At 40.4% G+C, this 16,872-nt stretch overlaps 1 protein-coding gene across 6 annotated transcripts in view; it reads right to left on the bottom strand.

Moving 5' to 3' along the window:
* Positions 1 to 16,872, bottom strand: part of myo9bl (myosin IXb-like) — a 54,617-nt gene that overhangs the window by 14,926 nt on the left and 22,819 nt on the right. For 3 of the 6 annotated variants that reach the window (XM_089000230.1, XM_089000225.1, XM_089000226.1), the window contains exons 5-22: positions 9,713 to 9,807; positions 7,367 to 7,429; positions 6,872 to 6,971; positions 6,626 to 6,726; positions 5,981 to 6,110; positions 5,806 to 5,895; positions 5,596 to 5,712; positions 5,368 to 5,502; positions 5,066 to 5,187; positions 4,756 to 4,897; positions 4,475 to 4,670; positions 3,124 to 3,199; positions 2,698 to 2,790; positions 1,337 to 1,450; positions 719 to 758; positions 508 to 630; positions 339 to 419; positions 19 to 129 (exon numbers count right to left, since the gene is read on the bottom strand). In XM_089000230.1, the coding sequence (XP_088856356.1) occupies positions 19 to 129; positions 339 to 419; positions 508 to 630; positions 719 to 758; positions 1,337 to 1,450; positions 2,698 to 2,790; positions 3,124 to 3,199; positions 4,475 to 4,670; positions 4,756 to 4,897; positions 5,066 to 5,187; positions 5,368 to 5,502; positions 5,596 to 5,712; positions 5,806 to 5,895; positions 5,981 to 6,110; positions 6,626 to 6,726; positions 6,872 to 6,971; positions 7,367 to 7,429; positions 9,713 to 9,807 (1,929 nt within the window). The remainder of the gene's footprint in view (positions 1 to 18; positions 130 to 338; positions 420 to 507; positions 631 to 718; positions 759 to 1,336; positions 1,451 to 2,697; positions 2,791 to 3,123; positions 3,200 to 4,474; positions 4,671 to 4,755; positions 4,898 to 5,065; positions 5,188 to 5,367; positions 5,503 to 5,595; positions 5,713 to 5,805; positions 5,896 to 5,980; positions 6,111 to 6,625; positions 6,727 to 6,871; positions 6,972 to 7,366; positions 7,430 to 9,712; positions 9,808 to 16,872) is intronic. The other 3 variants (XM_089000228.1, XM_089000227.1, XM_089000229.1) reach the window with 3 other exon arrangements.

The raw sequence follows: 16,872 nt of genomic DNA, 5'->3' as shown, positions 1-16,872 counted from the left end.
GTTAAAACACCACAGTACCTGGAATGTGTACTTTGCGCCATAGCCAGACCTCCTGATTCGAACGGTTTCCAGCATTCCAGTGTAGCGAAGTTGCTGGAGCACCAAGGTTTCATCTAGAAACATTTCCTTCTGCTCATGCACAAGCAGAAGCAAGAAAGTAAAATGCAGCTTAAGGATATGAAGGAAGTGTTGGTGCAATTGACTGAAAAATATTCCTCTTTATTCAAATCAGGTAATACTTGAATGTGAAATCTGATTTAAATACTTTAGATTTGCGCATAATAAAAGTAGGGGACTTCAAAAACCTACAACAATAAATCACTAAAACATGGTGATACCTTCTCAGCATTGGAGCGGATACATCGGATGAAGAAAGGCTCTGCTCTGTTTAGAGTTTCCAAGAGTTTGGTCAGGGATGTCTATTGGGAGAGGAGAAAAAGGGGGTAAAATATCACTGAACGATTTGCGGATTTGATTTTGTATGCACACAATTCAGGTCAATGTTACCTGGAACTGCGCACTAATGCTTGGGGGTTTCTTTTTTTTGTGCAGATGGAGAAGCGACTTGGTGGTGCGGTCGTGTAGGGTTAGGCTTACAATGAATTTAAGAGATCGAGAATCCAACAGGTTCTGCACAGTGGGAGCAAACATGTCAAAAACATTTCATGTGTAGAACATTTACAAGGGGGCCAAGGTACATAAAAGTCAATTATTCTACCTTGGGGATGATCTGTTTCTGTTTAGTTCCCTTGTTTTTCCTGTGGAGCCAAAAGATACAAAGGATCAGGGTAGAAACTGCAGCAAGAGGTGTGGAAGTGCAGTGACTGAGTCAGATTAGTACAGACATCTTCATGCACTTTCAAGTCAGTGATGAAATGTGGGGTTGCACCTGACGGAATTAATGACAGCTCGGCTGGAATGGATGAGTGTGTAAGGACGATGTCAAGGAAGAGGATGTAATTAGTTCACAGCAAGAGATGAGATGTCAAATTTACCCACAGGACCCTTGGCATAGACAGAGAGACATGCTCGCTCATTATGCACAATGTATTCATATTCTGTGTGTCATGTTTCCTGAATTGACATGACATGCTGAAGGGCCACAGCTCCCCACATGCCTTTGGATTATTATTCATGCTGTTTATGACAGTATCAAGGCATTTCAGCTGCAACCTTTAAGGAATCAAGTTCTACAAACACATCATCTGACCAAACAGAAGGCTTGTTTTTCAAATGTTTTTCTTCCATTCTGTCGCATGACATATATGTCTATTTTCCTGAGCTGACTGCTGATTTTGGCAAGCTCCAACACCACCCAGTCTGTTTGCAGACTCACTGGAGGACATGTCGAGGGAAACGGAGACGACCCCAGGACTGGAGCAGCTTGCGAGGGTCCTCACCATCCAGCTGCAAGTTCTTAATGGAGCTGATGATCTGGGCATGCATGTCTCTGATCACACGACACACAAAGATACACAGCGTGGACAGGGGAAAACAGGAAAGTGAGATAAAAAAGAAAAAAAAAAAAGAAAAAAAGGGAGAAGACCCAAATTGTGTGTAAAACAAGAACAATTAAAAACAAACAAACAAACAAACAAACAAACAAACACAGTTTGGACACCTCAGCGGAAAACCCACCAACAGTTACCAAAGAACGGAGCATAGAGGGCAGGATAGTTGGGGGTCTGACAACAAGAAGCTTTCAATCTCTGTTCATCCGTAAAGAATAACTCTCACAGTATGCACACATACACTGTCCATGTTTATTTACAGGGACAGTATAGAGCACACTGAACCGCCCAACCATGATGCCATTTCTCCATTAAAGAAGGAGCATACCAACACACATACAGGAGACAAAGGAATGGATCTTGGTGGGGTATTAATCACACCCATGTTTCTGCTAATGTGGTAGTCAACATGCATTTGGCCACGTATTTGGTTCCATGCTGGAGGGGCCAAGTTATTGGTGTTGATTCAATCCTCATTATTGGGCTAGACGCCGTATCCATGAGGTTAATTTATACGGACATTTATCGCGGAGCTGGTTCATGCAATACTTTTCTTTACTTACCATGTGTGACCCAAAAGAAGTGGGAGACAGGCAGGAAAGGAATGGGTAAGACAAAAAAATCGGACCTAACAATGAATCCAAAACTCTTTTTATATTACAACCGCAGATTTGAACAGTTCTGACTGAATGAATGTGTGTACTCTAAAGAACTGACAACCAGTGATAAAGGGTTAAAAGCTCAAAACATTACGCCTTAAAATGTTCTTCAGGATGTTTTACTCCATTTTCACAAAGCTCACTGTTCTGTTCGTACCTATCACAAATTGGATGTTTTCATTCTTTAAGGTCTCCACAGTTGCTGCATGTAACTTTAGCTGGTCACCACATTATTGGTTCATCTCATGTAGAAAATGAAGATAAAAATTGGGTTTGAGAGCAGTACGTTCTTGGACGTAGTTTCATAGGATACAATCATCGCATGTTTATCATTCTTTCAAAATGGCTTCTAATGGATTTTGTTGAAGTGGTTCATATTTTTGGTGGATGTTGAAGATAAATGCCAATTCAGAGAGCGAAGAAAAGCAGTCTGCCCGTTACCCATAACAAGCATGTTTCTTTTCCATCCTGCCTGCCTCCACTGGCATTATGGGTCCACTTTTCCTGTCCAAGTTTCCTTCACTTACTTTTTATTCTCATAGCTAGCAAAGATGTCTTCAAAGGCCTCTAGAGGGCGCTCCTCTGAGTGATCAAAGTAGAAATCGAGCATAGATGCTCTTCTGCGGAAGGGAGAGGAGAAAGCCACACACACCTTGGTCACCAAAAGGTGTTAAGTAAGAAAGGAGAGTGTGGGTTTGTGAAATTGTCCCCCTTCAGCTCTTTCCATACCAGAGAGCAACTCAGAAGGAAACATACAGCATCAAACAGACACAACAATTTCACGAAGGCTGAATTTTGTTGTATGGGAGGGGGGAGCGAGAGGGTGAAATACACCAACACCGTGTCAGCACATCCGCAGTTACTTAGACGGTTAGAAAACCAGTTCAACCGCAACTAAAATGTGATATGCTCATATTCAGTTTAAAATTCAAATACTCTACATCTGTCCTTACTTGTACATTCGCTCTATTGGAGCATTGGAGCGTTGAATTTCTCCCAAAGGAGTTCTGGAGGTTGGACGTACAACACCTTGAAGACACAATGAAACAACAAGCAAATAGTTAGGGTTATGTGTATGTATATATATATATATATATATATATATATATATATATATATATATATATATATATATATATATATATATATATATATATATATATATATATATATATATATATATGTGTGTGTGTGTATGTATATGTGTGTATATGTGTGTATGTGTATGTATGTATATATATGTGTATGTATGTGTGTGTATATATGTGTGTATGTATGTATGTATGTATGTATATATATATATATGTATATATGTGTATGCGTATGTATGTGTTTACAATATGTATATATATATATATTTACAATTTAAAACATATGTGAGTCAATGAGTATGTATGCCTGTTTTGTGCATCCACCTATGAACACATGGATGTATTATGTGGATCGAGGATGCTTGGACTCTCGGACACAAATGTATTTGGAAGGGCGTCAACGAATGGAGGACCCTCTACAAGGAAATGTTAGTGGAGGCTTTCCCTCCGAGCCAGCAGAAGATCCTGGCTCTACTGGGGTCATATATGAATCCCCACAGCAGATTCCCCATTTGGAGTGAACAGGACATTGCATCAGCAGAATTGTAAGAAATGTAAAACGTCTCATTGAGATGGTCATGTGATCTATGTTTTTTTTTTTTGATGTCTTGACAAGATGATGCTCAATGTGACCATGTTCTCCCTTTTCTAACTGTGACTATTGCAAAATAAATAAATAAATTGTGAGAAAAAAAAGAATAGAAATAAAAAAAAAGTTAAAACAACAAGCAAATAAAAACATAGATTCTGTAAAAAAAAACAACAACAACAACAACAAAAACATTTGAACATATAGATGGTTGAGAGGCACGTGAGTGGAGCAGTTTTACTTTTAAACTTGCTTTAATCTTGTTAATCCTATTTAAAAAGTTTGTACGTCAGTGGGGAACCAATTGCAAGCACAAGAATAGTGCAGAGGATTGCGCATTTTGAGAAATATGTCAGAAATCTGCCCAGGTCTTACGTTTCTGGCCTTAACATTCTCTTCTGGTGCTGACCTGAATTGCAGAACAGAGAAACTGCAGAACAGTCAGGATTTGGTCTAGAAAATGCATGGCAAATATGCCATGTTTTTTGATGAAATTAAAATGTTTGTTTTCATTGACCGGACCTCTGTAAAAATACAGGTACTTTGATTGAATTGCCCATTTCGTATTGACTTTAAAATATTATTTCACCCCAAAGCTGACTGAAAATTACACAGCTGAAGTACCTGCAGTCTTGGCGGCCCATGAACGACCGGCCTCATTGAATGCAGCTATGCCTCTAATGGTGGCGCGTAAAATACCCCATCGAAACATGGCCACAGGGTCCATGCCAATGAGCTGTCGCACGAAAGCTCGGTCGCTGCTTCGCAATAATGCCACGATGTCCGGGCGCATATGATCTGTGTTTTTCTCACGGAAATCCTACAGTGGTTAAATATGAACAAGAAAATATCAACAACCTCATCATGAATCCCGAAGTAATGTCTGCGTGCTTGCTCCATCTTACCTTGATTTGATATTTGACTTTCCCAGCAAAGTGCTGAATGACAAAAGCAGGCTCCATGACTGGCGTGGACAAAAAGTATTTATTCCCCTGATGCTGCTGCTTGAATTTGGCTAATAGTGTCTCATCTGTGGCATGGGGGAAGCTAGATGACGAGTACAGAAAATAGTGAGGTGAGGAGTAACAAATAAAATGAGGAAGAGGAACAAGAAGGTCACATGATCAACTGCAAAAGAACAAAGCTAATGCTGTCAAGTCACATTTATGTATCGCCCTTAATCACAAAAAGTCTCAAAGGGCTTTTCTTCCTTACTTGCTCTCCTCATCCAGAAGGTACAGCAGGCCAGTGGGCTTCTTGCTGATAAGATGGATACAGCCCACGTTGTCTATGTAGTCGATGTTATGCCAAGTGATTCCCTCTGCTTGGTACTCCTCCTACAGAACAAAATTCCATATAACGATTCTTAATTAAATAATTCCAAACATTGAATGTGATTTGGTTACTTTCTTTTATACATACATTGAAATTTGTGTTTGGTATAGTCATATTTTACAACACGGCATGTGACTTGTCAAACAAGGTAAGACAACATAAAAGATAATAGGATCACTCACTTGCTCCAGATTGAAAATATGATTGTTGAAATAATACTGCAGCTGCTCATTTGCATAGTTGATGCAAAACTGTTCAAAGCTGTTTGTCTCAAAGTCCTCAAAGCCAAATATGTCCAGGACACCAATTGACAACCGCTAGAGGACAAAAGGAGAAGAAAAAAACAACACAAGGTGTCACAACTCCACCGCTGGTTTCAAGTGCATCTATTCGCATGTTTTGTATCTCACTGGGACAGATTCCTCCATGTCTCTCTTGTTAAGCAGTGCATGATTAATGCGTAGAACAATCCAGTCAAATAAGGCACTGTATAGAGATTTTGCCATTGAATCTCTGGCCGTGATTGCCTGAGGTGACAGGAAGAGCATAATTAGAGGTGGTTTGTTGTGCCTTCAGAGGTCAAGCCCAAACAAATGAGGTTCAGGGGGCTAGACAGATACCTCCGAGTGGCTATAAGGGAGGATCAGCTTGTCATTGACTGTCACTGTTTTCCTCTTCGTCAAAGCTTCAACCAGTAGCTCTTCTTTGACCTGAGGGAGACCATCGTGTTTAGGGCTTACACACAGCTGACTAAATATCGTCCGATCTAGTAAAACACACAGACAACGTTACTACCTTCAGGAGCTCCGAGAGAGTGGCCAAGACCTCTGGCGGCCCCACTTCCAAACCCTCGTCTCGGCCTGTCGACTTCCTCTGGTAGGTCACGTTGCCAAGATACAAGATGGCCGAAAGCACGGAAAAAATCCTGCAATAAAGAGCCCCTTTATCAAACTGAAGCAGTGACAGACAGTGTTGTAATGAATAGAGGAATAGTTTAAATAGGTGACCTTGAATTTTTTCAGTCAATTTAATAGTATGAAGCTGTATATATAAACACAATAAAACTACTTAATTGACTGGCTGTTTTGTTCTTTCCTGTTTTTCTAACTTTGGAGATACAATCATTAAAAAAAAACCACCACAGGTCACTTTTAAGGGATTTCCCTAATCACCGTTTGTATAAAAACATACTACAGAAGAGAAAATCAACCCCAAAATGTTTTTCCAAGTATATGTGTGCCTCCACTCATCGAAATCAAGAGTCAAAATAATCACCTGTGAGTTGCACAAAAATTCGTGGATTTTGTTGCTGAACTCATATCCCACAAACATCATTGCATTTTTTCAGAAAGCCGTGTCTCGACTAATGCTGCTGAATAGAAAATATTACTTTTCAGTTGACCTCCCCTTTAAAATGCACAACGTTGACCATCGACTTACTGCTTCTTTGTAGCTTGAAGGAAGCCAACCATCTCCATGGCCTGCTGTAGCCTTTCAAAGTCATGATGTAGGTCCTCCTCATCTTCAATCTTAAAGTTTTGCTACACAAAACAGACAAAAGGTTCATAACAGTGTGAAAAAAAGCTTGAAAAAAAGTTCAGTCAGTCAACCACAGTTTTATTTTGATAAGCGAACCACCAGTTTAAATGTAATTATATGGTTGAGATTAAAACAACTTCCTTCTACCTGCTTGAGGTAGAAGTAGTCTTCAGGTGGCAACAACTTGAATTCTTTCCTTTCCTCCTGGGAAGCGCCCAACAATAGGTAGTAAAACACATGATAGTTCCTAAAACACACAAAAAAAACATTTATTCACTGAACTAATTGCTTAATGATGAATTATACAGATGGAGATAAATACGTAATCCAGAAAAGTAATGGTTTATACTCGAGTGAATTCATGATTGTTTGTTTCCCTCAACGTTTTTTATCCCAATCTTCTGAGATGTTATTCACCTGATTTTTGCATTCTTTTTATTGTAGGAAGATCATTTTCACTCAGCTTTATGTTAAAGAGTGTAAATTGCGAGGCAATAAAGCAGGTTAAGATGTTTAACATTAAGTCAATGGCTGAGGTTCAAACTTTATTTTCAACTCCCAGGGGAAACTTCCTATGTTTACAAAGAGACTTAAAGACCAGTCAGAGGGTGTGAAAGAGGTCGAGACCCTGCATGTCCATACCTTTCGTTCTTCGCTCTGGAAACGAGACGAGACTTCTCCAGGAGATACTTCTCCACAACAGCACTGCAAGAGAGAGTGAAATAGTGGTGAGAAAGAAGAAAAACAATGCACATGAATCACTTGTGTGTGTGTGTGTGTGTGTGTGTGTGTGTGTGTGTGTGTGTGTGTGTGTGTGTGTGTGTGTGTGTGTGTGTGTGTGTGTGTGTGTGTGTGTGTGTGTGTGTGTGTATGTGTTTATGTGTATGTATGTTTATGTGTATGTGTATTTTCAGGTCATGGGCGAGTAGACGAGTAAGAAATGAGTGGAGAAACAGGAGGCAATATGAAGGCAGATGGTTGAAACAATCAAAGGATGAACAAAGCATTGGGTCTCATGGAAGACGCATATAACAGACAGGGATGGCCACGGTCGAGACAACCTTCGTCTACTTGATCACACAGTGAATGCATTAGATGAAGAGGCTCCTGCTAAGGATCCAAAGAAAAAGTGAAGGTATGCTTTTAGACCAGTGCGGTCATGAGACAAGCCATTTTAATAGTGGTTCTATTTACCCATTCCCTAAATTCAACGCCAAAAAGTTGTCTGAATCAGACTTCAAAAGCTGGGGTTGTTTTTTTTTAGTAGCCAAGCAAAACAACTCTGATGCCAGTCCTCATGACAAACTAATATTAAACATAGGGGGTCAGAGCTGGTGGAACAGATTCATATTCGGATTTGGCCATCACTTGTGCCAAGGTAGAATGGTCCTGCACAGGCACCAGCAAGGAAAACAAAACAGCACAGCGTAAGATGATCTCCTCAACAGACTGTTTGAAGGGCCACTGGAGATGGAGAGATAGACCGCCTTTGTGATATGTCCAGATACTCTACTTGTTACTGATAGTGAGGAGAAGGCGAAAGGCACATCTGCTGCGGGTGCCCAATATGGCATTTGCTTGTCTAAGATTTTTTTGTGTATGGAGAGAGCTAGATACCATCCCTGCTGATTGGAGTACAATGCATTTGAATTCAAGGAGAACAATTTAGGGGAGCATGACATGTGACACTGTGCCATCCATGGAAAATTAATTGTCTGGATATAAGCCAGATTAGCACTATCGAAATTCACAACTGTCACTACAAACATGTTGTTCTCTATTGATGGTGGTACTTTTAATAATTAGGCAGATTAGTCCTTATCAAAACAATATGATATGTGCAAAAATTGCCATGGAGGGTGAAGATACGGAATAGTATCGATTAGCATTTGATCAATTACTTAATAACTCCTTAAATTCATTCCGGAAATTTCCCTCACAAGATTTTTATAGTATTTAAAGTACAGTTGTCATGAGCCAGTTGACAGCGGGGCGGGGCCTCCGTTCCCGCCGCTCGCCAGCTGCTGTCAATTCCCTCCTCATTAACTGTGGACATTTAAACCCGACGCTGGCATCCACCCAGCGTCGGAAGATACTTCGCCTTATGCCAAGCTAGTACGTGGAACTTGTTACCAGTACATTATTTGCTTCGCCCGAGGAATGATTTTAGCCACGAACGCGTTTGTTGTTTGCACCGCGTCGTAGGTTGTTTTGCACCCCCGTGTGCCACTTTATTTTCTTGGTTAGTGTGGTTGGGTGGATTGCCGCCACTCACCCACTAACATTGTCAGTTGTCATTTTGAGTTTGTTTCACGAGTTTTTACCGGGTCCGCGTATTTTCGGACCCGCGCTTTATGTTAATAAATCCTTTGCCGGTACCCACGCCTCTGTCCTGCTCTACGATCCACCGCCTATACCACACGTTCCTGCTCGCCAGCTGCCACTGTCGCCGCCGGAACGTGACAACAGTAAAGTATATCAATCCATTATTATAAGTGTAATGAGCCTGCCCTGGCTGACTATGAGGGAAAGGCTGGTCTTCCCATTGACTGACTGCTCAGCGTGTCTCTCACTGGAGGACAATTCAGAGATTCAAATTAAACTAACATGCTTGTTTTTTTTTGTCTTGATGGTGTCACCACTCTTTGCTTGTCTTAAAGGTAAAGTAAATGAGCAAAATATGGATTGACATCTGAATGTTTTGCAAAAGAAAAACATTGTATTGAGCAGCTCACTGCTGATGAGGAAGTGGTATATTCCCCCAAACTTTGATGGACCTTCTTACTATAGAGGCAGGGGGCTGAAAAATAGGAAGTTGCTCATCGTGGCCGTAAATTTATGCCCACACATGAACTCGTAAGAGGGGAAAAAAACTACATGTGACCATTCAAAGAGGAAGCGATTGGGCAAACAAAAGTGACCTAAATGACAAGTTTCGGGAAGAAGGTACACAGCACAAAAATAGCCATTGTGATGCTAATTACTCACCCTCTCACCACTCCGGTCTCTAGGTAATTAACCTGGATGAATTTACCAAAACGGCTGGAGTTGTTATTATGGGCTGTCTTTGCATTTCCAAAGGCCTGAAGAGAAAAAGAAAATGATTTGCTCAATGGAGTAAACTTATTTCGACATTAATAGAACGTTGATGAATTAGTGGAAAAAACAATCATGTCAAGGACAGTACCAGGACTTCAAACGACTGGTGTGTACAATGGGCCTTGAGACAAATGAACTGTTTATGTTACTTGCACATAAATTTCATACTATAATTGAAAATGCGACCGAGTACAAAAATAAAATCACAACAAAAGAATGCCTTTGAGTAAACAATCTCCACCGAGCGTAGTTGTGACATTAAATCATAGCGACACCAAAGAAATTCGATAGTGCAGGGGTGACATCTTGTCTTTAAACAGCAGCTGAGACCACTGATGTGGGTGGTATCGTGTTCACGGTGGTGTGTGTGTGTGTCATGGGGGCCAAGCATCTGCAACTCATTGTCCCCTCTCTCCATCAGCCACCTTCAAAATCTTATCACTAATATCCCTGTTCTGATTGTGGTTGTGAGGGCATAATAGGTCATAGTCATGATAAATGAAAGTCAATGACACAGCTAGTCTGCGCATGGTGTACCGCTAGCAGAGCCAGCAGAGCCACCAGGCCTTACTAAGACCCCTTCGTTCTTCACATTGATATGTTAACAGAATAGCTCACTTTCCCTGGTTGGGATTTCTTTAATGATGCTCACATGGTTACAGATACACACTCAAGTACAACAAAAGGCCACCGCAAGGGAAGTTGACTCTGTGCATGTTAAATAGGAACCACATTGTAAGTTCCGAACCGGGGCGGGGAGTGGGGGTTAATTTGTTACAGAGGCATTTTCTTTGGAGTCCATTTAGTAAACTGGCGACCCATTTATCTTGCTTTAATATAAACCAGCTCCAGTCATTTTGGGTTTGTACAATCACAATCTCAAATTTTCAATTCAAGTGAGTCTATCTAGTTTGCACGTATCCATACATTGGTCTCTCCTTTCTTTCCTCTGAGGGATTTACACAACTGTATTTGTTTCCACTGATCCAATTCTGCATTTCCTCTTAATGTGGTCCAGTTTGGCAATGCATCTTGGCAGTGAAATCAGAGGAGGGAACACATTGATGCCATAATCAGACCTTGGCCATATGTGGATAACAATCAGATTATGAACTGGACATCTACCGGTGTAGCCTGACCATTGATGCCGGGGTAACAGCTGACTTAGTAAGTACTTAGTCCAAAATGTGTGCATTTTCAAGTCATGAGTAATGCATTCCGTTTTCTTGTTAAGCTACTCTTCTAGCACCAAAAATGTTTCTTTAAAGGTACTGACAGAATGAGAGATATTCAAAAGTTGTAACAGAGCCATCAGACATTGATGTTGATGTCTAAAGGTCAATGCCCGGAAAATTATTCACCCCTCCACTCCAAACAAAATGGCTATTTTGTTGTATTCCCATATAAAAGGGGCTGCTTTTTATATACAAATGAGTTGTATTTGACATACTATCAACTCACTGCACCGAGCTGTTCTGACTCAGTTGTTCAAACAACATTGCAGAGTGCATAAAACCCTGGCCCTGGTAAAGCTTAGCGAAGTGGAGGCCTCTTCAGCATGGAGTGAATACTAAACATGTCACAGCATCATCACAGCAGGCGAACATGCCCGGGAGGGGGAGATACGATTGGCTCTGAGACACGGCAGGTATGAGGAAGTGAATTGGCACATTGTCAGAAAACACAGATTCGGAGAAATAAAGCGGTATTTGCATTCTTAACAAATTGGACCTGACAGTTTATGGAAGGGGAAACTGCAAGCAACAGTAAGAGAATGAGAGCGACAGATATGGAACTTAGAAATCTGTATACATACAAGCACATTTTGGGTATGCATGTGCAGGTTTTGCTGATGACGACGATGAGGGTTTCTGAAGTTATTTTTTATTTTTCGAAACTGTATTTGTTACACCAAGATTTCCAGTACATTTCCACTTGAGCACAGCCTTGATAAACCGAACGCATGCCAACATTCCCTTTGAGCCACCAATAAAGTTCTTGGAATTCAAACTATAAGGGACCTCTTCCACAAACCGTGTCGTTTGTAATTTTTTTTACAACAATCAACGCAGATTATAATCTTAGTTAAATCATTAAAATTGGTCTAATGTGGTATTGGCTCAAAATGAGCATAGAGGTTTTTCGACATTTGGATATAAGGGCTGACTATTTGTAACACTGGGGAAGTGGCCTCATTGGTTTAGCTTGTTTTGAACAGCTCCACGAGCGCTGCCAAGGTCATGACACTCACACCTCTCTGCAGACTGAATTTGTTCACAGCGGGGTCTGCATTGTTCCACTGTCATGGATTCCTCCATTCACAAAACAACGACGGGCTGCCATGGTGAAACCAGGCCAATCCATGAGGTCACTAGTTTCCTTTAAACCTAATTTGAATGGATAAAATCTTCAAATGTCGGGAATCGGTAATTGTCGGTTATCTGTAATAATCGGTAATTTAACAACAAATGTTCAGTCCAAGCAGCAATGATGCCAAATAGCCAATGGGTACAATGCTCCTTCTCCTTCATATGATGTAGGTAGAGATTGAAGGCAACCCTGTCGCAACACAGTTCCTCAAATGTACTTGGCGTTACGTCGCAGTGACACTAAACTAGCTCTCCAAAAAAATAATAATCCTCACATGATCTCTACCACAAATGTGTTATCCTTTAAATTCCAACCACAACATTAGTGGTACCTGAAGGTGTCTGAATTAATTAATGTTTTATCTGAATCCAGATTACAGAGCCACTACATCACAGGTGTCAAAGTCAAGGCCCGCGGGCCAAATCCGGCCCGCCACATCAATTTTTTCGGCCCGCGAAAGCAAATCAAACTTGTTAAATTCCATGATGATTGCTAAAATCTGAGCCAAAATTTCATATTTTTGGATGTCAACCACAATAAAAGTCATTATTCTTGACTTCAGATTTGAAAACGAGTTATTCATTAATTTGCTGTGTGCTCTATATGTAATATTTAAAGGGATTTAAACATTCTAATGGGCTCCCCAAATTCATAACGGCCCTCGAGAGGAAACCATAACTACAATGTGGCCCGCGGCAAAAAATGACTTTGACACCCCTGCACTACATGATAAGCATGTCCTCGCTAAACAATTCATTTTCTTGGAGCCAAATGACTTTTTGTTACTTTTTGTTGTCTGTTGTCTGTTGTCGTGGAAGGCGGTATTACCCTTTGAAGCAAGTCAAATTAGATTTTGTTTTCAGATATAAGGTAATCTAGCAACGACCCAGAAAGACACAAGTACAAACAAATATGTGCAGAAGGAGAAAAACTACCTTGTTAAACAATGATACCACTGAATGTAACAAACCTTTGGCACCATCACAACAAATCTAATCCACGCAAACCCCAAACCATGTTATTTTCTTTTTGTTTTTGTTGCAGAAACAACACCTCGGCTATCACACATTCTGATAGGTCACAGAAATGCATCATGTGTAAACTCATGAGTGGTGTGACCACATAAGTGATGGCAGAAAGGCCTTAGTGACAGTGAACAATGTCACTCATCAAGATGCCCACAGAAGAACATAATACCCAAGTGTACACTGTGTAATGTTAGTAATATTATTCATCTTAGCGATATGCATCCAACGTGTCCACTGTTTTGTGCACATGTGAAGATCCCTGCAATCGCATGGACAACAAAACTCTTTAACATGACCGGCAAGAGCAAAAATACAAGACTGTGCATTTTAACAGCTCCTGCCAGGACCTCTACGCCATGTGCCTTCTGTTTCCTGTGGCCAACCGAGGCAAGGGGTGAAAGTAGATATACATGTCAGCTGTGATGGCTTTTAAAAATATGAATGAAGTTTTCAAAACCTACTTTTGGTACTCTTGTGGTGTATGGCTGTACCAGACTAGAGCCATTTCAAGAAGCCCCACCCCTGTCTTCTTCAGTGTCACATCAATCTTTATGTTATGCTGCGGTTAAAGTACCACAAATAGGTCTTGAGAATGGCTGCAGCATGTTGCCACATGTAAGCTGTGGCTTGCATGGAGCAACTCTGTTGCTACAAGAAACAGCTTGTTCTGCACTTCATCTCAGTGTTTGCATTGTTTTCGCCGTTTTGAGTGTCTATGGCTTGTGTGATGTGCCATCTAAAACACCCAAGCAGTTTTTCCATTTTTGTTCTCAATATCACCCAGCCAGCGCTTTCACAGATAAGAATAATAGGATATAACTGTAATATATACAGTAATTTAGGGATACACAATGAATCTGTAGACAGAATGGCCAGTTCGTCCTCCGCACTTCCTGAACCATACAATACAATAGTTTGGTCTATCCGCCCCCCCCAAGGGTCCAGGCAAAAACTAAGAAGAACCACTGCCGTAACTTCCCATGCTGTGGCCGCTTCCTCTTAAATAAGGTTCCGGATGATAGGAACTCCCCGTGAAGTTATGTCTGAGTCTTAATCCAGCGCTTCATGAAGTAAAGCTCAATTTATGATTCCGATTCTTGACAGTTCATTGTTACAAATTAGCTGACCTGCACTTGGTGTGTTAAACAATTCCAATGGTATCCTAAATGCAATTTGACAGTGTAAAAAATGAACATAGAAATAAAGAGAGAATTAAATACATTTAGAAAAACTGGATCCACCAGTCGGACCAGTTGGAAAAGCTGTACTGTACTCACTGACTATGAGAGTCATTCATATTTAAAGAAGCGCACTGAAGGTTCCATCGAGGCCATATACATTAAATTATCAAAAGAAAATAAGTGTATAAAAGTACCCTCTGATCTTTTAATGGGAGTATCCGATGTCTAATAGAAGAAGGGGGTATGATGCATTTTTTTTACATTGGAGTACTTGAAATAGTAGTGAATATATTTTTTCTCCCCAAATGAATCATCTCTCCATGAGTCCGCCCTCTATATTAAAGTCAGGCCACGGGGATGCCAGAGGCTATCCCAGTTTATATTATGAAACAAATAATACACATAACTACAACAAACGGTGTAAAATCGAATAAAAATGACGCAATACAGTATGTAATATAGTAATAGGTTGAGTAATGTTGATGAATAAAAGGTTAGGTTCATCAAAAGTTGGATTCCCCCCTCCCTGATACATCACAGCTATATATTACAACAAATGATCCAAATTAAAAATTAAAATTAAAAAAACAATGTGCTTGAAAAAAGCAAATGTGTATTAAATCAGCATCATAGACGTTTGAGGATATATATAAGGTCATATCTGATTCAATTTTGCTGTTGACCGGTGTTCTTAATTGCAGAATACCATCTACAACAGAATATAAATGCAATGGCGCATGACCCATGACCCATGCTTTGTAAAGTGGTTTCAGATTGAGGCCATTCAATACAGCAGAGCGAATAATGATCTCACCACCTCAAAATGTGAACCAGGTCTGCTGAGCTCCCCTACAGCCACACATTAAACATAGAGAACGCACACCTTGTTTGGATTTTCAACCACTATCTTCGGCTCAGGATCCAGTGCATAAGAAGACTTTTTACCAAACCTGCCCAAACATTCGCTGTCTTTCCATCTCAGTTCTAAGTTGGCATACGATCGAAGCACGACTTAAATGGATAGGAACTGCAGGGACACTAAATTATTACTTCCTCTGTAAAAGACTTCAAAAGCACATTAGCTGTGTTTTTAATTTGCTACAAAAGCTGCTAGGTAGATGTCACGGTCAACACTTTTTTTCCACATAAATCCCATCTTCGTAGAGCATGTGGAAAAATTTCCAAAACACTATTTCTGAATGAGATGCAACTTTTGATGCAGTTTGCTGCAGTTGTTCATAAGCCAGGATGATTGACAAATTGGAACCCGATCTCTGGATCCTGCACTGACGACGCCAACAAAGCCCAATCCCGTCTCCTCGTCTCCCTCAGCAACCACAGCTCTGGACAGGACTGAAACAAACTGCATACTGGGAATGAATGGCGGCCATGCGTTTGCCAATGGGACCAGAACTCTGCTGATGGAGGGGAAAATTCCTCCTTTAGAGTGACGCACCACAGCTTGACTTACTCTGCTGCATTTTAAGGTAGCAGCACTTTAGTGAGTGCCTTTCGAGTGCAGAGTCAAGAAGGTCAAGGGGCAAAAGTCATGAGGCAAATGATGGATGACTGGCATGTGGTCTTAAATGACCGTAGAGACCCCCGCTCCCAGTGTATTTACTTATTTTCTACTGCAGAGTCATCCACTTAATTTACAGCTCTGGAGTGATGTTTTCTTTCAACAGTTTTGTACTTCCACATTCCACACATGGCTTTTCTGGATGAAAGGAGTATTTTTAGCCCGGTTACTGCGCAATATAAAGCTGAAAATATGTGCCGATTTATTTCTAGATTAGCACTAAGAGCATTTCGAGAACTACAATTGCGAGAACCATGCAGGTGATTGAGGTGAAACGCTGTAAAATTGAAATGGTATCTAATCAAAAGAGGCATTTGGTGTTTTAAGTCCCATCTGTCCTGAGACACAGAATTTCATTTTTTTGCTGGTTTTTAGAAATCTACAACGGTGCTTTGAAAATAAACTTTCATTCGATCACTGGGCTCATAGGAAGTCCAAAATATATTGTGACCAAGTGAGATGCACAAACTAATGTTTGTAGCACAAGAGTCAATAATACAATAACACAAGACTGCAAAGTGGCATTGCACTGTAATGTTGAACAATGACGACTTTGTGAGAGGGATGTAAATGCTGAAGATTATTACAAATTCTTCCACCATTAACCGTGTCTGAGACTGTTCATTATTACCAGGAGGGAAAAAAAATTAAGGCTGCATATTGTTGGCCAAGTAGATTAAACTAAACTAAACTAAACTAAATACAATTAATTCAAGGGCATTTACTGGCAGTTCCTTTTTGTAAAAGCGGAGACAAATGTCTACAAATGTCAACTTGCATTAAAGATTAATTAAGAAGTTGTTCATTTCATTCCAACAGAAATAAAGGATGGAATCATGTGACGGGTTAAAAAAATATTTTTTTTTTTGCTGCAGACCTTAGTTTGTATGT

Source organism: Hippocampus bargibanti, linkage group LG07 (assembly GCF_051943395.1).
Source record: "Hippocampus bargibanti isolate YZ-2025 linkage group LG07, ASM5194339v1, whole genome shotgun sequence".
NCBI lineage: Eukaryota > Metazoa > Chordata > Actinopteri > Syngnathiformes > Syngnathidae > Hippocampus > Hippocampus bargibanti.
The sequence above is the reverse complement of the archived record's forward strand: the minus strand, read 5'-3'. Positions and strand labels throughout refer to the sequence as shown.